The sequence below is a fragment of the Gambusia affinis genome, linkage group LG05 (genome assembly GCF_019740435.1).
Source record: "Gambusia affinis linkage group LG05, SWU_Gaff_1.0, whole genome shotgun sequence".
Classification (NCBI taxonomy): domain Eukaryota; kingdom Metazoa; phylum Chordata; class Actinopteri; order Cyprinodontiformes; family Poeciliidae; genus Gambusia; species Gambusia affinis.
In genome coordinates this window covers 22549419-22572654 of record NC_057872.1, presented here as the reverse complement: position 1 = coordinate 22572654, position 23236 = coordinate 22549419, and the positions used below count along the sequence as shown (strand labels likewise).

At 38.2% G+C, this 23236-nt stretch overlaps 1 protein-coding gene across 2 annotated transcripts in view; it reads right to left on the bottom strand.

Annotated features, from left to right (window-relative positions):
- Nucleotides 1-23236, bottom strand: part of dgkb (diacylglycerol kinase, beta) — a 71625-nt gene that overhangs the window by 6593 nt on the left and 41796 nt on the right. For both annotated transcript variants that reach the window (XM_044117293.1, XM_044117294.1), the window contains 3 exons: nt 19552-19616; nt 6299-6389; nt 4191-4386 (listed from right to left, as the gene is read on the bottom strand). In XM_044117293.1, the coding sequence (XP_043973228.1) occupies nt 4191-4386; nt 6299-6389; nt 19552-19616 (352 nt within the window). The remainder of the gene's footprint in view (nt 1-4190; nt 4387-6298; nt 6390-19551; nt 19617-23236) is intronic.

Sequence of the window (23236 nt, the reverse complement as noted above, 5' to 3'; positions counted from 1 at the left end):
AGGCCGATCCTCCCATTGAGACTCAAAGGATTGAAAGCAACACCATACGTTCACACAACACGCAAATTTGACCCAAATCTGATTTTATTTTTTTCCAAATGCAACATACAATTTGCTTTTTAGTGGCAGTCTGAACGGCCCAGTTCCGATCTTTTTCCTCAATAACTCCCCACGTCTCATACTGATAGATGTCAAAGATCGCAAAGACTTTTCTTTTCATCTGTTCTTAAATTTCTGTTGGATCAGTGCATGATTTGTTGTGCTTTTAAATGTTTTAGCTTCTTTTACTTCATGTTGTCAGACAGGTTTGCGCCTCCCCACTCAGCTCCTTCAGACTAGCCAGCAGCAATTAGCAAACACCAGGTGGAACTGTGGATCTGCTGAGCTCATTGTAGGAGCTACTTCTCAGTGAAACACTGATAAAAACACTGTTAAAGGGTTAATAGAGGAGCCATGATCTGATAACTTCCTGAATGTGGACCTTCAGGAAGAGGAGTGTAAATTTTTTTAAGTCATATTTGAGATATAAAACACTTTGTAACATCTGAAGGTAACATAGTTACTTGATTGTGATATAAAATGGCATTACGTGCCTGGAAAATACAGAGTACTGCCCCTTTAAGATGTTTCTTGACTCCACAGGTCAGGCAGCAATCAAGCCAAATTAAATAGATCCAAAAAAATGTAGGTTGTGACACGATTTAGTAAAAACGCCAATTACTTTTTCACATAGAACCTGGTTGGACTCACTGCAAAAACAAAAAAATCTTACCAAGTATCTTTGGTCTAGTTTCTAGTGCAAATATTTTTTTGCACTCAAAACAAGATAAAAATAACTTAAAAGTAAATTTTTAGCAAGATATTGATGAAAAAGTACTTGTTTCATTGGCAGAAAAATTTGCTCAAAACATGGGAATCATACTTTGTTGTAAGAGAAATAATCTGCCAGTGGAACTAGAACTGGGTTGCTAGGCGATGGACTGGGCTTGGCTGGCGTTGCTAGGTAACGATTAGGAAATAAGGGATATAATCTGCCAGTGGAAGTACTTTTTAGTCAATATTAAGAAATTATTTGCTTGAAACAAGCACCTATAGCTTGCTCAGAAGTTATTTGTAGTGTTAGTTTTGTCTTATTTCAAGTGAACTAATATATTTGTACCAGAAGATTTTTGTGTTTTTGCACAAAAATCTTTTCCCCTTTAATAAATAAAAAGTACTTTTTATTTTTATTTCTTACTTTTGCTGAATACGAATTTGATCAGATCTTACATTATATGTCTCATTCAACTCCTGAAAGTCTGCATGGGCAACAATGAGACAGATTTAGTAGAGAGTAGAGACGGCGTTCTTGTCGGTGGCGTCTCTGACACATGGGGAGCGACGGGCTGGGGGCAGCGGTGGAGCGGCGCTGGACCAGATCAGCTGAACGTAAAACTAAAGAGGAGTGGCGGGATGAGGAGGGAGGGGGCGATCCTCCGACGAAAGCTTCACGAGGGTTGTCAGGGGGGATCAGTCCTCGTCGTCAACCCCCTTCCACGCACACATGAACCCTCCCTCCCTTTTCGCAAAACCTCAGTCCCATTCTAAATAATTCACTCTGCAGCCATTCCCTTCCACCTGAGGGGCTTGTCTCCTGGCGTCACCAGCGGGACGATTTAACAGCTCCCGAAAGGTCACGTTTTATTTATTTATTTATTTATTTTTAGCCACCCACCAGTCGCCAATCCACACACACACACACACACGGTTTCACCAGATAAAATCCCTCCCAACAGTTTGATCTGTGGATGGCGCTTGGCGGGGCCCCAGTGGGCCGAGCCGCTCCTTTGTTTACCTATAAATACGGCATTCTCTTGATCTGACAAGTTAGGCCGCTCTCCTTGAGGGCACCTTCCACAAGGGCATCCATTCTCACATATGAAGCACAAGTGGATAAACACACACATCAATAGTCTCAGACAGAGCGAAACAAACGCAGCTTTGAACGCAGAGCAAATACACACACTCCTCGCTCACGCTAAGAGCCTTCCCAGGTCCGGACTCCTCCAACGCTGCAGCGATTGATTTTTATTCAAGATTTAATGGAGTGTTCATTGTTGCAGGTTTGGCCTTGAACTGATCAAACTTACAGAAAAAAACAAAACATGTTAAATAAAGAAGAAGCAACCCAACACTTTGTTACTAATACATGGAAGCTAATGCTAACGCGCTAACTCCAGGTATAATTATATCTGCGCTTTAAAGTCTACAAACCTCGAGCACGAATTTAATTTATACATTAATAACTTGCATATTTGACGAATGTTTGATGTGTGAATAATTGTACATGTAAGGATGAGAATGTGAGATTTAAGATTCATAAAACGTGAAAATAACTAAAGTTTATCTGGAGATTTAAATGTTTGTAAGTTGATGTAGGATTTAGAGGTTAAACTATATTCAATTAAAAGAATATATAATTTTCAGACTTTTAACGGTTTGCCAGACAGATGACAGAAAACCTCTGGAAGGTCAGGTTGGATTAAAACGGAAGCTTTAAATTGTTAAATGTACCTGAAAATATAGATTATCTAGGTGTGCAAAACCGTGAAGAAACCTAGCCCAAAAACCAGCAGCGATAATTGTAGCTAAAGTTGATTTTAAAGAGAAGTGTTGATCCTGAAAGGCGTAATCCAAACACAAGCCACACTTTTCAGATTTTTACTTAGAAAGGACTTGGAGCCGTTTCATTTTTCTAACTTGTGTTGATCTATCATTTAAAATCTCACTAAAATACATTGTTTGGCACAAAATATGGAAAAATTACAAGGTTATGAATAGTTCTCTACATGTTTCCTCTTTCATCAGTTTCTGCTTTGATTTAGAGCATTTTATATTTTTCTGTTAGCTGTTTGTTGATATTTGACAGTGCAGCTGTTGAAATGCACATATTTTAGCAAGCTCTGAAGGCACAATACCAACAGATAATAATTCAAAAACCCAAAAGAAAACAAACAAAAACATGAGAATACTGCAAAGGCGAATGTAGAATGTAGGCATCTTCACAGAGATCAGTTTCTCTACCAATCATGTTCGGACCAGTGAAGTCTCACTGGGGATCACCTGCAGCCATGTTTGCAGAGCCTCGCCGGCTCGTCAGCGCTGATTTTAACATCCACAACCAGACACACCCAGCACAGCAGGAAGCCTTCACAACATACAGCACATCACTTTCACACCAGCCGTCAAGAGATGAACACAAAACAAACAACCAAATATAAAAGCTATTAAACTGGTAAATTAAAAAGAAAAACATCCAGAAATGATGAGTGATGGAAAATGAATCAAATGTATGAAATGTCCACACATAATCCAAAGGTGGCAAAATTAAAATACTAAATTAGGCACCCAGAATACTGATGAGGACAGATGTAGGCCAGGAAACGGCTCTTCGAAGGAAATATGTTGAAGTTTTATGTTTATAATGAGCGTTAAAGTCACCATGCAACAAATGTATGACTTCACTTTGGAATTTACATGAACTGAATTCAAATGCAATGTGGCATTTTCCATGAGATCACAGCTCTAGAAACCAGACCACAAATACTTGGTAAGATTTTGTGTTTTTGCAAAAAACAGACCTAAATTCCTACTTATCTCTTTCCCAATAACTCCCTTTGGTGATCGCAGCCATTTCTCCATCTACCACAGAGTGGCTGACTCATTCTGTTTTGTTCATTCATATGTTATCGTTGATGGGTTTCCTTTTGACGTAAATGGATTCAAGGGTTTGCCCAACACCTTACTGAGTCCGCTCCCATTAGCTGCCCCTGTCCACTGCCGCCTACACAGGCCATTAATACCCAAGTGACAGTTCCACACAGCGACATGGTTGTACCTTTTCTTTGCAAACAAAACCTGCTGTCTGTGATTCAACTTGTCATGGGTGAAATATTAATGTACAATGGAAAAGTTTAGCTAAAAGTTTAGTCTTTGATCTATTTGAAAGGAGCAAGGACACAAACTGACTGAGTCTAAAGGAGGATTCTGGGAAAAGACGAACATTTTAGCTCCTCTACCACAAAAAGAAGTGACAGAGATTTTTTTTTTTCCAGATTTGTGTGTGATTTTGTGCCACAGTGAGCTTTTTATTTGCAGAATTTCACTTAGAAACCTCAAAGACAAATAAATGTATGATGTTGAAAAGCTACCTTGAACAGCAAACATGAGCTCTTTGGGGTCGACCACTGGTGTCCGTTTTTCTTGACTCTTCTTTCCTGCCTTGCGCTGACCTCGCCTCTTCTTGCTCTCACCCCAAAGATTGGAGCCGCCATGCATGCTGGGAATGTTGAGGATAGCAATGCCTTCTAAGGAGATACTGCTGAGGTCCAGGGTGACGCCATCACACTGTTACAGACCAGAAGGAAAACAGAAGGGAAGATGAAATTAGCACGTTATGTATAACTGCTAACTTCTTATTAATGGGCCATTAAGGAAAATGTTTCTTACTGGTGTATATTTTTTTCCACTTGTGAAAAGTGGCTGATGCAGCAAAGTTTGATCTAATATGACATATTTTAAAGTGTCATTAGATGCAGTATAATTATTTCAGAGAATCACAAAGTTCATCCAGTGCTTAGGAATGCTAATGCTAATGTCAACATGCTAACACCCAGAATAGTGAGCTTACTAATGCTAACTTTAGCAAGCTAAAGTTAATGGGTAACTATAGGCGCTTTTTTGCTGGCAAGTCATGCTCTAACCGGTTAATGTGCGGTTCGGTTCTGTGGAAATAATTGCTGGCCCAAACACAATGCTAAAGGTTCAAGTCAGTTGATTAATTACATTCCAGCACTTTATTTTTTAAAAGGTGTAAACCAATAGCCATGCATAAACTTCATTCTAATTTTTTAATCCAAATGAAAAAAAATAATAAAATTCACATCACAAGTTAACATTATCTAGTTCTGGTGTTTCGCACAGTCGATGCAAACACCAGCTGTGTCAGAAAACTGACCACAGCTGCACGGCTTCTCTCTTCGTTATTACTGTCTGCGTGTCAGAGCAGTTAGATCAGGGGTGGACAATCCTGGTCCTCGAGGGCCGGTGTCCTGCAAAGATGTCTCCCTGGTCCAACACACCTGAATCCAACAGCTGAATCACCTCCCAAGTGCAGTCAGGTTCTCCAGAGTCCTGCTAATGACCTCATTATTTGACTCAGGTGTGTTGAAGTAGAGATGCATCTAAAAGTTGCAGGACACCGGCCCTGGAGGACCAGGATTGCCCATCCCTGAGTTAGATGCTAGCAGAGCTGCTAATTCACAGTCTTTCTGCTGCAAAAGTTACAGCATGTGATCCTGCGCTGCTCCTGATTATTTTCATAATGAAACAAAATGTTGTTTTTTGTAGTTTTCAGTGACATAAATTACGAGCCAACCAATGCACGCGATAATCTGTCAATCAAATCGTTTCAGTGGCTGCCAAGTAAGACTCTGTATAATTCATGTTATGTGACACTGATGTCCACAGTTTATCATCATGCCGCTTCAAAACTTTAGCAATGCTGACAAACCTCACTAGCATTCACTAAGCTAACAACTGTGTTAACTAATTAACTTGCTAATGTAAATATTAGCATACTATGGTTAGCATCCATAGTTAATAAGCTTTTCTGGCTATACTGACCAACTCACAGAAGTACTTTACACACTAACGTGTAAAGTACCTCAAGTGGTCAGTATGGCTAGAAAAGTGTTACATAAATTCAATTTACCATTTAAAGCCACATTCTAAGCTAAGTTAAGCTAAGAAACAAGCATTGTAAGTGTTCTCTGTTAAGTCTAAAAAGCATAATCCTGCAGAGTGGATTTTAACACATCTGATCTGCTCAATAGTATTGCAGTTACTTATAGAGCGCTAATTGATGAAGACCTCTACACTGTGTGGATAGCTCTGTGAAGATGGAAGATGAATTGTATAGACATCAGCTTCATTATCACTCAATATCGCACACAGCAGGGTCACGTTGGGCTAATTACCTGAGTGGGGAGTTGCAGAGATAGCCCTCATACGTCAACACATTTTCTGAAGCTGAAACTAGCAAATTTATGGAACGGAGGATGACCAGAATATTCTTTAGCTGTGCAATCATTCTTACCTTAAGGCCAGTTTAATATTCCCATTAATGCAGAGAAAAGATTAGTTTTTTAATTCAAAGTTCATAAAAAAGGAAGGTAAAAGCAGGCACTTTTATGATGTTTTTCTTTGCTTTTGTTCCTTTTTTAGCATGGCTCTGTGCAAACAGAATAGTTTGATTTACCTCCACCTCCAAGAAGTCATGGAGCTTCTTACACGTGGCCGAAAACGTCTCCGAAGTGCCGAACTCAAAGTACCACAGCTTATTCTTTGTTCTGGAAAAAAGAGAAAAGAAGCAGGAACTATAAAGGGACCAGGAATAAAAGGGAAGCGGAAACATGGGGGTGTTTTCTTCACAACAAAATCTCAACCTTATACACTTTACTGTCTCAAGTCTACTATATATGAAGAAAAATACATACCGGTGCATCAATGTTTGATTCCAACTTTAATCAGATCTAGATTTGCACCTTTAAACCACTGACTCATCGTTCTAGAGGATGCATAATGTGTTTCAGTAATCACTTATTGAATCATAATGATAATCTGTGGCTAAAGGGGCCTTTGACGGGACACATCAGGCAAACCTAGAGATGCAGGCCCAACAATGAGGCACAGGGTGGAACATGGGAGTTTAATCTACCTGCTCCTGCAATTAACAGAGGACTGGGGTGCTGCACCCCGGGCTTCCTGCAGCACACACTCCCAGCTGCTAATGCTGATGATCAATGACCTTGCAGGGGTGAGCCACCATCTGTCTGCATGCTGGTGTGATGTTTTCTCATGACACCAATCAAATGTCAGAACGTGAGCTTTTTAAAAAAATGATTTTCTTATACACAACTTACTCCACTCCATAAAACATTCTTAATGCTACCTTTGTTATCTTTTGACATAAGTTTGATGTACATTATCTCCAAAGAATCTACAACAGTCCAGACATACAGGACTCAACAGTAAAAAATGGTTTTCTCTTAGTTGGATTTAAAGCACTACAAGCAAAACGTATTAGTATACGCAGAGTAACAATCATCGAACTATTGATTTCCTCATTAGGACTTTTGTCAGGACCATTTAGCCCCTTTATAAATGAGCTTTCATTAGGGTACTTGCAAGGTAGCCCCTCTCTGGGTTGATTTATAACGTGCAACAAGGTCAATATCAGTGTGGGTGTGGGGGACACAAACTGAAGTGGTTAAAAGCCAGAGTGACGATGGACGTCACCCTACCATCCGTATAATCTTAACAATAAGAAGAAAGCCAGGAGAGGCAGGAACACAGGCTGGAGCAGGTTTGCAAATAAGCAAATGAAGGAGACTACTCTGAAAAACATATTCAAAGTTAGTGGTTAACAGCAAGAAGAAAGGCGGACACATTACAAGCACTTTTTGTTTTCGGTTGAAGCCGACCCGATGCTTTTAATTGCTGGTGGAGTTCAGAACAAGTGGTGATTATCTGTTCTTCAAACAGAAACACTCTTCATTTGACCTAGCGCATAATTTTTGGGTTTCATTACAGGCTATGCTCTGTTATTTTTCATAACACAAGTCGATGAAAATCTTAGTCATAATTCCTTTCAATTACACAAGATCTAAACGTTTTCACTTCTCAAAACATTTCAGTGTGAAAAAAAACCTCAGGTATTACGGTTAAGTAGCCTATCTGGATACAAAATTGTTTATTCATGGAAACAAAATTAACTTGGAATGGGTGGAAATGACATTGTATTTGTAAGAAATGGGTTTATAATCTGAAGCAGGATCATTCAGAAGCTTTAGATATTAATAAACTAGAACGTAGAGAGGGTGACTTTAAAAAATGAATGTTTTATTTTTATTTTATCTACTTATTTTTTTGTAATATTTTTTATCTCTTTTCATCAACTTGTTCTATTGCGTTGTGACTAGCACTTTGGTGCAGTTTTAAAGCTGCTTCTAAAATAAATGTAGAATTTATGGATAAATTTGACATTGACATTTATATTAGCCTTTCTGGATATTCCCTGGATGTTATGCTTTACAATATCAAGTGAAGGCTGGTGCCTTAAGATAAGCATAAAATTTTTTCTTATTCCTGTGCACAACCTACTGCTGGCAGGGAGTTTGCAAGTGTAAACTAGAAGATTTAAGCAATACATGAACACTTTCTAACCCTTCTAACCCTTTTCTTCAACCATTATAGTTGGACAATGCAGTTGTTATAATTTCTACTTAGTTTGAGTTATATGACTTCCAACTTTGTCTTCTGACATATTTAAAAAGAATCAGAGTTGGTGCACCAATCTTATGGTTCTTTAAAAGTTTTAAGAATTTAAAATGTATTCTTAATCAGCTGCCTTTTAGACATAATTGTAATGAAACTATAGGGGAAAAAAACATGTTAATCAGATCAGTTTCATTGAGAGTTAGGCTACGTTGAAATGCAGTTATTGAGAGCAAACGGGGGAGAAATAAACGGATGTAGATACAGTTAGCAAATGTTCTTTGATGTGCTTTGTTTTCATAGCTCAAATAAAACTAACTTCATATCAACCACTTAAAGACTGACTGGAGCATCTCTATTTATAAGCTGTTTTTTATTCATATGAAAACCTGTATCGGAAGAAACTGGGTTGGGATGAGAGATTGCTGCGTCTCCTGAGCTACACATATTTTAACCAATTAATTTAATAAACCAGATGTGACTGTGTTGCATTATAACTTGGAATGTTTTAAATCTGTTCCTATAATTGGATTGAAAAGATTAATTTAATTTAATGCTTCTGGTATGAATTGGGTCTGTTTGTCTGGTAAATTGTCCTAAGACAGCATTTGTTGCAAATTAGTCCCAAATAAACAAATTGAGTTTGAAATTGTTAAATAGGGCAAAATAGCCATAAAGTGCATGACCACATTATAAATTTCACACAGGGGACATAACAAAATGTTCATTTGCAGTCAGACTATTTTATTTTAGCAAAGTCAGAAAAATATAAAGGTTGTCTCCTGACTCTCAAATGTTGGTACAAATTTGAGCCAAATCTCGGTGCAAGACGAAATGCAGTGAAAGACAACAACTGACCATCCTATTGATTCTCACCACTTAACCTAACAAGGACACCATGGCAACAAATCACTCCATGTGCATGTTCATTAGGTAATTAGGAGCATCTCATTGGCTGGATTAGATTGTCGTTTGTTTTCTACCGACTGATGCCAAACACCGGACTCATCTGATTTGAGAGAGAGGAGAGTCTTCGACAATGGCCAGCTTGTCTTTGTGGGACAGATTAATAGGGAGCCCATTAGAGTCAGATGATACTTTTAAGGTGGATTAAGAGGCCCTAATTTTATGGTAGGTGTATTGAAGGTGAACATAAAGTGTCCATTTACTTAAACCGTTCTGCATCTTTCCATGACATTTCAAAAGTTTATTTGTTATTTTGCTTTCTGAGAACAACTGAGTGAAGACATGAGAAGCGTAACGTAACACTGGCTTCCAATTGTCAGAGTGGCCTCCGTGTCTTTGTTGTGATTATATCTGCAGAGTATCGATGCAAAGCATGCTGCAGTAACAACTTTAGCGGTCTGCATGCGAGAGCAGATGGAGTCGGCCCCAAACACAACAGTGACTCGGGTTTCCAGCGACAGTGAGGTGTTATTTATTTGCACAAACAAATTTGTAAAACAAAACCGAAAAAGAGAGGGATAAATTCAAACTTTGTGGCTCGGATAAAACAACAGCAGAGCTCTTAAGAGGATATCAAGCTTTAGGGGAAACGGCAGCATACATGAAACAGGAGAGCTGTTTAAGAGAAGGAAGAACAAACGGTGTAACTCACTGTTCTTCAGGCTTATGGTGCTTGGTCACCATATTAAAGGATGTCAAGAGACAATAAACTCCAGTGTAGCATCGCTGTCCTGCGGCCACAGCACCTTCAGATGCACTTTCCACTGGCCACTCCAACCAAGGAGGACATACCCATTGATTTATTTCCCCCTCTGACACTTAATCTAACCCACAGTGATCTACGACCTTATTTTCACACTAATTTCTTCTTGATCAGAGGTGATAAATATCGCATTGACATAACCAAGTCTTTGTGCATTGCATCAATGCACTGCTTTGTTTAACATGACACCGCCTAGAGCTCTCTGACTCGAATGGCAGTTTGAGAAATGACTTGGGCTGTGTTGTCTTGCCTTAAGAGATTCAGCAAGCATCTTGAAAAATGTAGTTCTCGCTGTTGCACTGCAATGATTACGGCACACTTTTTCTTAAACAAACAATACATAAATTGTTAAAAAGGCTTAGGAAACTTCTTTGTCTTTGCAAAATCAGCCAAGGAAGAATTTTCTAAGGCAATAAACAGTTTAAGTCAGAACAATAGGAAACCATATTTTGAAGATGCAGTTTGAGGTTGATGCTGATCACTGTGAACATAATTGTCCAGTGGTTTGGTGAAACTAAAATTGAAGTATTTGAACGTAATGACAGTTTCAACACTGGCTGAAAAGGGGGAGAAACTTTAGCACCAATAAAACTGACAGGCCCTCTTGTCACTTAAAATCCAAATACGTTGCTATTGGTCACGGTCCCTACTTATTCTTTTCACCTTCACGTGGCTTCAAACAGATGCAAAATTATACAAGTGTTTGTTTTGAAAAGCATTAATAGAGCCTCCTGCACAACCAACAAGAAAGCAGCAAGTGGTTTCTGGATGGTACGTCAACAACAAAGCACACGTCTTTTCCAGGAGCCATTATACAACGCAATAAAACCAGCTGAGCAAACATGCTGGAGCTTCATTTAGGTAGCTAAGTGATGAGGGCAGCTCTGCTGGAGTTGATAAATAACAGACTGGGCTTCGCTGGTGTTGCTAGGTGAGGTGCAGTCCCTGCTGGTTTGTGATTCTACATTGGGAAGACTTTTGAAATCGCTCATTTTCAAGACACCAAAAACCCAAAAAGCAACTGGGTGATATCTCTTTAGGCGCTTTGACTGTTTGAGAACCAAATAGAAATACAGAAATGTGCAAAAGAATAATTCTAAATGTCATTTAATGTCAGACAGTAAATAGAAAAAAAAAATTTTTTCTGTACAGTGCATATAAACTTTTTGCTTCAGCTATATATGCTAGTAAACACACTTCAGATTTAATGTGTCAATCACTTTTTTAAATGATCCTCATTTGCTCCGGTCACTGCCTGATAACACTCTCTTTCCATGTGATATGACCACTAGTGCCCTCTGGTGGTCATTCCAGACCGGCCCTCATTCATGCATAACAAATTTTCAACACATCTATCACTGGTCCGCATGTAAACAAAAAACAAACAAAAAAGTCACAAATAGGCGTAAAACGTAGCTTTTTTTTACTGATTGTATTCAGTTTTTCTTTTTATCCTTGAATTTTGCATAAATACTATAAAACATTTGAGCCGAACTTTAAGTCGAATAAATTCAGCGAGTTTTAGAATTTGAACCTGAATGTGAGTTCGTGAAAGATAAATTTACAGCAGTAAGAAGTGATAACTTTTTATTAATTTTGTCAAACCTCCAAGAGTTAAATAAACTAGACTTTTAAGGTTAGCACTTAAAAACTTGAAAGAATAAAAAGACAGGAGTGGGAACTATTTCCCAGGATGCTTAGCGGCATGTTTTTGTATCCTGAGATGGAAATGCGTTGCATAGATCTGGCTCTTGTGTTTTATTAAGGCAAATGTTTATTTTAAAGCTTGAGGATAATGTCCATTTTCACACAATTTTTTGGAGCAGAATTTAATGAAATTCATTATCAGATGAGAAATTTTGTTCATTCAATTTGAAACAAGAATTTAAATTATTCTAAAGTAAAATAAGTAGTTATTTTAACTTGATAATGTGAGTAAATAAAGAAATGTGGCTCTTTAACAAGGTGAAGGCAGTTTTTTTTTCTTGCATATTGTGAAATAATTATTTGGTTTAAATCACAGCTTTAAGTTAAAACTCACAATTCAAGATTAATGAACTTAAAAAACAATGTTTAGACAACTTGTCTCATGTTAAATCAACTTCATGAACTTTAATTTCTGAGTTAAAACCAAAACAATTTTCTTGTCGACTTAAGTTGCATTTTCAAGGCAGCAGGTGGACTTTCATTTTCAAGTTGATCCACCTTCAAATGTTTTACAGTGTAGTCTTGTCTGTACCAGCTCTCTCTTGGGCTCATTTATGTTTGTGTGGGTGTGCGTGTGTGTGTGTGCGTGCTCCCACTGAGCTGGGGACAGGGCCACAGGTGAGATCCCTCTAAATTACACACAAGTGGTCATTAATTATAAATGACACTTTGGTCACATAAACGATTTCATCCTCAAATGAGGTCTGAGGGCGGCGGCTGCAGAGGTCCACCGTGCAAACCTCTCTCTGTGTGAGGGTGCGTGTGTTGGTGTGTGTGTGTGTGCATGTGTAATATAAAGTGCTATCACCTGTGGCCCTGTTCTCAGCTCAGCACGAAACACACACACATTTGCATGGGTGTGTTTGTGTGTGTTGGTGGCTCGGGCGGCCCCAACCAGCACATGGCGGGGCTTTGATGAACATACTCATTATGCTAAAGAGAGCTTCATGCCTGGGCTTCCCTGTGCCTCCAGGAAAGGTTAACGCAGGATGGTTACACAGCACAGCGAGAGCCTGTGGGCGCACGGGGGCGGAGAGGCTCCAGAGGAGAGCGCTGACAGTGTTAGAAGTCTCAGGACCAAAAATAGACCTGGGTATGCATAGCAAATATCAGGGGAACATCAAGGCGCGGCGATGGATGCCACAGAATGAACAAACGCTTCAGGTGAAGCCACACTTCGGCTGACAAATCATAAATCAAATGGGTTTTTTTACGCCCTCACAGACCTGACATTGTTTGATTAGTGTGAAATATGCAGCCAGGTTTGTTTTCAAACAAAACTAGAAATGATTCAGATCCCCGGAGGGCAAAAATGAAGCATTCTGAGGGAAATCTGGTTAATTATTACCTACTTAGAGTTGTCATTCTGGTCTTTGAGCTCATCTACAGGTGGGCTGAGTTATGCGGTACGAACAAATTAATTGGTTCACATCAGTCCTGCCCAGCCAAATTACAGTCATTCGGGATGCTTTGAAACCTCCTTCATTTCATCAGAAAGCACCTTATTCTGGAGGAAGATGAATGTAATTGCGACAATTAAGTTTTTCCACTATGTTATTACCAGTACCATCGCAGAAAGTATTTCACAGATGCTGAATTAAAAATTACACAAGCAGTTGAGAAGTAAACATATATATAGTAGAGTGTTACACTGAAGCTACCGAAGGATAAAATCATATACTTTAAGGGTTGTGGATAAAATAACATGATTATTTATCAAGAATTGAAAGCAGAAAGGGAAATATTGTGTGTGAAAAAACTAAGTACACCTCTTGATTCAGCAGCCTAAAGAATCGTAAGCAGCAGTCATTTTCCTTAAAGACTTTCTGATTGGAGAATGTTTGGCCCGCTTTTCTTTCAAACACTGGTTCAACTCACTGAGGTTGAGACAACAAAAATTAGGTTGAGGTCTGGACTTTGACTAGGTTATTAAAACTGTGATTCTTTTATTTGTCAGCCATTCTGTGTCAGGTTTGGATAATTCTCCTGTTGAGTTGAGAAATCTGAAATGTGCCATACAAACAAATTTGAATTAAATTACAATGTAACTGTAAAAATATAAAATGTAAATGTAATGGTTCATTTTGAAGCTTCAGGTTTAATTCAGAGTCAAATAGAGATCACTTTTATCCGTACTACCTGGACTTTATCATGTAATATTAAGTGAATTCCAATAAACACAGTTAGGTAGAGAAAAACAACATCAAAGTATATCTTAATTTTCTCTAACAACTCTTTCTCCTGCTTTTCTCTTTCCCTGTTTATCTCACCATTTCCCTTTGAGTCGGAGATTAGCATGTAATTACACAAGAGATGATAAAAAGAGTGGGGCGAATGGGTGGGAATGGAGTATTTCAACAAGCCGGTCGAGGAGGAGGAGTGGCGTGCAAGGAGGGAAGGGCGCGCAGCCTTCGTCACGGCCCGACTGATTGTCTACTTTTAATCCTCGACCTCATTATCACCTCCAGGTCCGGCAGTGGCAGTAAATGAATCTATCTGCCGAGTGTCAAATCTTCACACCTTCGCCCTGGTAATCACCCCAAGGTGCAAATACAGAAGATGGATAGAATGGGAAAAATGAAGTGAGGCCCAGAGAGAAAACACATGTGACCCTTTCGTTTCATCAACAATACTCCACCTTCACGTTGAGGGTTGTTGTTTAATTTTGCTACTTACTCTGTAATTTAAGATGATCAAATATTTAGCTCAGAGGAAACAGAGGCTAATTTCAAGGAGTGAGATGTTATGCAAAGTCAAATTTGTTTCAAGTTATTTTTTAAGTTTTCTCACTTCATTACTTCACTGGCTGGAAAACACATAATACCTGCCTTTAGGGACAGTAGAGAATCCATGATGATGTGGGCCCGTTTCTAGACTGTATGCTAACATGAACCTTCTTTAAAACTCTGGTGGCGTGTTCTGGTAATATGGAGTCATAACCTGGTCTTTTAGCAGCATAACGATCCAAATCAAATGGAAAAATTCAACACAGAAATGGACACACATCCATCACCGTCTCAGTTCTTAGAGCTAAATCCTATTGAAAACTTCCATGCAGAGCAGAAAAAGGAGAGACCCAGGAATGTGGACGATTAAGAGAGATTGTGTGTAGAATAATGCTGAAAGATCCTTTTCTCTGAGAGAAATACCACAGGAAAAGACTGAAGGTATTTTCACACCTGATAATCCAGTAGAGTTGGTTTGATTTGTTACATTTTCAGCTGGTGAGATTTGCTTTCACACTTCACTGTATCAAACTAACTAAACTGTTTGAAAAACCTGTTCCCCTCCTTGCCTGTGGAGGCGCTGCATCAACAACTACAGAAGGAATCAACACAAAGACCTCAGAAGAAGACACAAGTACAATTTCCTTCTTCACAAAATGTAAATAAAAATGGAGTAACAACAGATTTTAGAGGTTAAAGGATTCTTCTTTTGTCTTCCATAAGAAACAACGAGCCATTTCTCCCTCTAGCACATTTGTTTTGGTTGTGTTTACTCAGAATGTCTTATGTTATTGTTCACTTCCTGCTTTTGGAGCATGCTCCAGTCCACTTGGCATGCAGTTTTGTTTGCATCGCTGCAGATTTTAAATTCAGCATATAGGAACTGCAGAAAAGTTTCTTATGTTTATTATGTTAAACAGATCTCTATGGGGATTTATTTAATTTTGCAGTCTACCTGTACTAATTTCTAGCTCACTCACCTGCCAAGGCCATTCTTAAATTGTCAGAGAGATTTCTGAGGCAGAGCTTCGAGCTGCAGGAAAATGACTCTGATAAGTTTGATTAAACTTCCAATGGACATGAAGCCCTTTGGACAAATCTAACAAAATCTCTGCTACCTTGAAAAACTATAATCATGCATTATTGAATTGGCAAGGATAGTGTGTAATAGAGAGATCCTAAACTCATTCCCCCTGCGTGAATTATTAATTGAATTCAAATAACAGACAGAATAATTTTCTTAAAATATCTCAATCATTTTTCACATTGGGCCAACCGGGATGCAGAGCACCTGGATCCAGACACCAAGAACTGTATTTACCAACATCTGTACTATAAAGTAAACTCCATAACAGTTGCAGTGCCTTGTTTTAATCAGAACATTTTAGCTGATTTATCATTTCCCTGCTCGCTGTCTTTTTTTTATCCAACCACTGGTAACCATTAAAGCAGGGGTGTCCAAGCTGTGGCCCAGGAGCCATTTGCAGCCCCCTTGTGGCCCTTTGTCTTGATCACAGAGCAAGAATAACCTAAAAATGTGTTTGAAGTAGATCCAGATTTAAAATCAATGTTGGTGAAATTTTCACTGATGCCAGGATGTAAAAAAATAAAATAAAAATAACAAAAAAAGATAGAAGTTTAAAATATTCAAATGGAAAATGAACAACGAAGAGTTTTCTTTCAACATTTTTAATTTAATAGTAATAATAGTTATAATAATTTTTAGTAATAGGGATCAAAACGTTAACTTTTACTAAGATGCAGTCCATTTAATTAAACTTGGAAAAAAGTAAGAGTGAGCCATAAGCTGTTTTTTTGCTAAAAAGACAAAAAACAATCCAGAAAATGATAAAACATTTAGGATATGGTTTCCCTTCTACAAAGAACAACAGAAATCTGACTGCTTTTCTTATTTCATTCAAATGTAATGTTTAGTTTATTTATTTAGCAAGTAAAAATACAACAATTAAATAGTTTTTGCATGTATATTTAGAAATACTAAAATCTTTTTAAACACTGGAATAAACACTCCAGTGTTTATTCCAAGCACCATTCTCTTCCACTGAAACCATTTCTCAGGCTCATCATCATGTTCGACATGGAGAGGAAAAGCTGGCTATATGAATGTTGTACTAAGACCAGAGTAAAATATGATAATGAGTACAAATGGGATTATTAGGAGCCAGTGTGTCATCAGTCTGACTGATCCACGACGTCAAACTAGCCAAGCAAATTCAATTATGCCTGCAATTACTCCCTGGCGTAAGTGGAGACGTATTGGATGATGTTAAATATTGATGAAAACACAGACGCCACATTTGTCCATCTCCAAAAGGTGAACACATCTCATCGAGATAATCACAAATGCTAAATACGTTGCCTGCCCACAAAGAGCAAATATGAAGCATGTTTTCATGAACACGTCCTGCAAATAAATTGCAGGTATATTTAGACCGTACCTGGTTGCTGACACATTTTATTTTTAGTTTGATTTAAATCAAAACTTTCAGTTTGAAATTTTCAATCTTGCATGTGTGTCAGTAATAAAGTTTCATTTCAATCTAAAAATAATCTGCAGCTGAAGAAAATGAATGTAGTCCTTGTTTACTGGAACTGAAGGTAGATAAGCGAATGTTAACTTTGAATTGAACTTCATAATTCTTGAATCTATTGACCCTTTGCAGCTACGTCACTAACTCATTTGAGGCGCCATAATGGATGTCAGAAGTGAGGGATGGGCGTACTGAACAGAGCAACTGAAATTGCTTTCCAACGTGGTTTATTCGTTGCTTCTATTGTTGGAGTCGAGCTAATTTATCTGTGAAAGTAAAACACCTGGTTGGGGCTCAACCAGTATTTACAGCGGTATATACAACAGCTAGCTTAGAAACCGACCCGTACCTCCTCCCTGATGACGTGTTGATCAACTTACCGACTTTACCTGAATTAACAGGACAAGACTTACGTCACTATGTCATAAACGGCGTTTCTCCTTAAACCAGAGCAGCATTAAAAACGTACTAAAGACGAGCTGTTAACCAGTTTTTTCCGTACATGCCAGGCTACATGATGGTGCAGTGTTGTCTCCATGGTTACTAACGGTTAGACACGAACCTTCTCCATAATGTGATATTTTGTATCTTTCTAACCATACTTTTAAAGTATATGAAGGTTAACCTTCTTACCTTGTAAAAAGTGTTTACTGCAAATCCGCCACCAAGGGGTGACAGCCCTCGGCTTCTAGCCATCATCTTTCCTCATTAAAAGTTATACAATAAAATGACAACTTTGGTTTGCATACTTGCCTGTTTGTGCAGCTGACCGTGCAGCATCCTTTTTGACCGTTTTTAAAGTGAAATCAACTCAATAAAAGCGATATCAAGTTGTTAACTGCATATATTACACAAATTAAAAAAAGAAAGGCTACAGATGTCTGTTTTTAGACTACCTTTAAAGGGAGCGATGATTGTTTTGACGTCCATCATGGCGGGGGAGGGCAGAGTTCTGGAGAGCGTGACGTCACGTGTAAAGGGTCAATATGACAAGTAACATACCCATTGCTGGATTTCAGACACGTGACCCGGATGATGCTTGAAATTCAGATGGAGGTCCAGAAGGGAATTTCTCCGGTTCAAAACAAAGCAAAATTGATCACAACAAATATGCTAATACCCTAAATAGGCTGGAACAGATAAGGCATCTCGAAAAAATATGCATTTCTTTAGGATATGATCCGTATTATCTCTGTAAAAAAAGACTTCTCTTATAATCTTGAGGATTTACCCGGTGTCGAGGAAATTCACATAACTAGCTGGAGCTGCAGACCTCATATTATACGACGAGCCAGAAGAAAGTTTTCAAAAGCCTGGAGAATACAAACATTTAGTTTCAAGTTGGGTAAAGCATTTAGGATCAAAAGGAGCATTAAATGTCTGTCGACTTGTTTCTGCCAGGTGAGTAGTGAATTGCGCTGTTTTAAGTAATTAGGGTGGAAATTAGCACCCGCCACTGGCCAAATGCGAGTAAATGTATGAAGTGGCGTGTAAATTGGAGCAACACACAGAAAATGAGCGGATACGAAACGGGGCAGGTCAGAAAAACTACGACAAAAGCTAAAAAGTACATAAGCCCATTTGGAAAAATGCGTCAAACTAACTGATATATTAATTACCACACTAACTTTAACCGTTGGAGGAGATTCAGAAGCAGACAAAGAGAGGGAATTAGCGATTCAGGGGCCTTAAGGAGGAGGATGAAGATGAGAGAAACGTGACCAGGCACAGATTGAGGAAGAGTTCAGGTTAGCTGCTGCTGCCCGGTAAGAAGGAGTGAAAATGTTCATAAAGAAAAGATTTCATGCAGGTAGGAAGGCAGGTGTGTGTGAGGGGGAAGCTAATGCTAAGCTCCAGGTAGTCAGAAAAACTGGAGTAACACAAGAATGTTGATGATGATGATGATCTCCCGTGGAATTAATAATGAACACTTCTGAGATATTTTAGTAATAATTATAATAAGTAAGGGAAAACAAATAAAACAGTAAAAAAACAGCTATTGATAGAATTTAAAAATATTTAAAAAATGACTAGACACATCTTTAATAAATGCCATCAGGGAGAGTTGTTACCAAACAGTGAAAGTTTTTGTAGTGAAAGTTTGCCATTAGTAATTACTTCAAATTAACTTGTTGCACTAGTTTAAAATTAACTCCCTGGTGACCAACTACCTTTGAAACACAAAAATAATGTTTATCTTTCTCTCTATTAGAACTGTTGCAACAACCATACAGTACACAAACGTTTGATGCTAGATCAACAGAAATAAATGGGCTGTATTTACTTCCGGCCCTCCAACTGCAATGGGAAACGTTGGTGCTGCGTCATCTGAAACCCAGCAATATCCAAATTTACTCTCAATAAATTCAAAAATTGGTTTTTACAACTTTTAAAGAACCATGGTTACTCTAAGAAGCTTAATTTCAACCTTTTGTCATTATGCTTCTTATCTAGTGTCTTCACTATTGTAATTTAGTTAAATGCAGAAAAATGTTTGGAAGGTCAAAAAGCATCAACGTACCTGCTGTTAAATTTCTCAGGGTGCTTTTCTCTCATCACATGGAAACGATGTGCAATAGATGCATCCTGAAAGAGAGACATAAGAATTTGGTGACGGTACTTTAAACAAACATGTATGAAAAAGTGACCTTGTAAAATTATTAATTAACTGTAAATTGGTTTAACGTTATTACAACAGATCTAATTAACTGAAATAGACGTGAGTTTCTAATGGAGTCAATCTGACAACTCCATGTTAACTAAAAAAAAAAAAATGGAAAAAAACTCTTTGACAATAAACATTTGTGTGAGTATCTGAAACATTTAAACAGAAGAAACAAGAAAACATTCATATCACTGTATGTGAAAATGTTGCTTCTATTATTCAGGACTAATTAAAAAAATATCAAATGACAACAAAAAGTCTTACTGACGGATAGAGTAGCATCCTAACTAACCAGGTTTTCATTGTTTGTGCTTCTATAGGATGAAGGCTCTGAGGATCCATTATAGACAGCACATTGTCTCCATACGGGTTAATTAATTTAACACATGTTGTGAGTAATCACAGATCCCAACTAAGCTTACAGGATGCTGTTATCGCCCTGCCGTCCAAATTGTTTACCATCCTTCTTCCTGTACGTTACTCCCCACCTCCCCCATCCTTCGCTTCTCGTTCTCTGTAACCTGAGGCAATAAATGCAATCAGAGACATTTCATATGTTGGAGGTTGAGATATTTTTTGTTATATTTATTTTGGGGTGAAAAGACGCCCCACCATAAGTTTTGTAAAGGTTGTTGTAGTCAAGTTTCGATTTGCATGATGTTTCTCTTCAACAGAAAAGTAAAAAGGATCAGAATCAATCCACTCAATCTGGCTGAGCTTGCAGCATTTTGAAAAGAACAAAAAATTTAACTTTCTAGAAATGTACTCTAAAATATCTGCAGCAAACATACAGATTTTCATCCATAAAAATGAGAATTAAGTTTCATTTTCCATCTTCTTTACAGCTATACACTACTCTCATGTGATCTCTGACATAAAATCCCAAACAAATACATTGACGTTTGTGATACTAATGTAAAAATCAAACATTGAAAAATTTAGGAAGGATAAAGCATGGCACTGTAAAAATTAAAATAAACAATGCATAAATATGTAAAATATCTAAAATGACTCCTCAAGGTTGGTCACTTTGTTGATCAAACTTCTTGATCCTTGCTGCTTGTGTAGTTTTTCCTAACGCAAGATTTCCTTCCACTTAACATGTTTGCAAACAGCTTTCTGAGTTTTGAAGGTTGATGGAGGAGCTCAACGCAGATAAAGGACAAACTTGATTGCAAAATAAATGGTATACTTCTTACTAAGATAAAAAATTTATTAAATATAAACATGAACTGCTGAGCCCCGCCTCTCACCCGGATCGTTAGCTGGAGATTTGCACCAGCACTCCTTCTGAACACCTTTACAGACATATATATATATATATATATATATATATATATATATATATATATATATATATATATATATATATATATATATACATATATATATATATATATATATATATATATATATATATATATATATATATATATATAATGTCTCAAACAATAGAAGAAGCTGAGGTGCCGGAGGAACCATCATGGGAGGACAAGTGCATGGGATGTACCCGCAAATAACCGAAGTGGCTGACATCAGAAAATCCTACCAATGGCTGGAAAAAGCTGGACTGAAGGACAGCACAGAGGCCCTCATCATGGCCGCCCAGGAACAGGCCCTAAACACCAGAGCAATTGAGGCCCAGATCTACCACACCAGACAAGACCCAAGGTGTAGGTTGTGCAAGGAGGCCCCTGAGACAGTCCAACACATAACAGCAGGGTGCAAGATACTGGCAGGGAAAGAATACATGGAACGACACAACCAAGTGGCAGGCATAGTGTACAGAAACATCTGTGCAGAATATGGACTGGAACCCCAAGATCAAAGTGGAAACACCCCTCAAGGTAGTGGAGAATGACCGAGCTAAGATCCTGTGGGACTTCCAGATCCAGACAGACAAAATGGTGAGGGCGAACCAACCAGACATAGTCGTGGTGGATAAACAACAGAGGAAAGCCGTTGTGGTGGATGTGGCAATACCAAGCGACTGCAACATCAGGAAAAAGGAGCATGAGAAACTAGAGAAATACCAGGGCCTAAGGGAGGAACTGGAGAGGGCCTGGAAGGTGAAGACCACAGTGGTGCCTGTGGTCATCGGGACCCTCGGGGCAGTCACCCCCAAACTGGAACAGTGGCTACAACAGATCCCAGGAACAACATCAGACATCTCAGTCCAGAAATGTGCAGTCCTAGGCACAGCCAAGATACTGCGCAGAACCCTCAAGCTCCCAGGCCTCTGGTAGAGGACCCGAGCTAAGAGGAAGAAGAATCACCACCCGCGGTGGGTGAGAAGGGAATTTTTTATATATATATATATACATATATATATATATATATATATATATATATATATATATATATATTTGCTTTTGCCTGTGACATCACGTTCTACTAACTAATAACCAACTTACTGCATATAGAAGTGAGTCTGTCAGGTTGGACCAGAAAACAGATCCACTAAAACAGATTATAAGACTGTAAACACACAAACTCTTCTTAGGAGCTTTAAAAAGTTTGTACAAACAGCTTCTGTGAGTGGAAACTAGGAGTTAGTCACATAAAATGGAAAAACAGGAATTTATTTAATTCATAAGAAGCCCATAACAGTGTGAAACAAAATATAATGAGCTTCAAGGAGGTAATACCAGAAATTTCCTTTAATTCACACTTCCAAGTCCGTGTCAGCAGAAAAACTCTGGCACAGCATTTTGTGGAAAACCGAATGGAGCAAACTTGTTCAAGGCAGACCGAATAAAAAAGTTCCTGTAAACTTTTTGGTCTTTTTCTTTTTTTATTTCCCACTCCCTCCTCTGCTAAAGCAATCTGTTTTGACCCGCTCCGTTTTGAGTGGCACTATTGAAACTGCACCTACAGGGAGGACCCCCTGCTAGCTCTCTGTACAGAAATTCAGGAGAAGCCAAAAGAGAAAAATCAATGGCGTCTCTTGATGTCTTTTCAAGACGCTGTTAGCAGAAGACCAAAAGATTTCTTCAAGATCCCTGCAGACTCGCCTCACGCTTCCAACGCGAGCCAGAAGGGTGAAGTGATGGATGTATCTGAGAGATTGTAACTCGATTTTCTTACAAACAGGACAATAGCTGCAAACAAGAGAGCAAAAGCTTGGAGAGGATGTCTCCCCTTTGGTTTAAGGTCTATTATCTGAGATGTGTACAAGCAGAGCTGTAGCTCTGCAGCAGCGCTCACTGATTTTAACCACTGATTTTGTCATCTCACTGCGCTTTTGAGGTAAATTAATAAACATTTAAATGTCACATAAACAACACAGGAAAAATAACTAAAGAATACCTGTAATTTATAGTAGCATTTAGAAATACAGCATTTATAAATTTGTGTTTATGCAATAAATTGCAAAAATGAGGGATAATTTTTCTGTGTTTTCTGCAAATTTGGTTTTAAATCCAGAAACAAATACATATATTTCAACAGTAGAAAGCAGTGAGTCTATTTTAAAATAATTTATACAATGGTAACATGTTATATTTAATCATTTGCCTTACTAAAGAATGGGACAATTAAT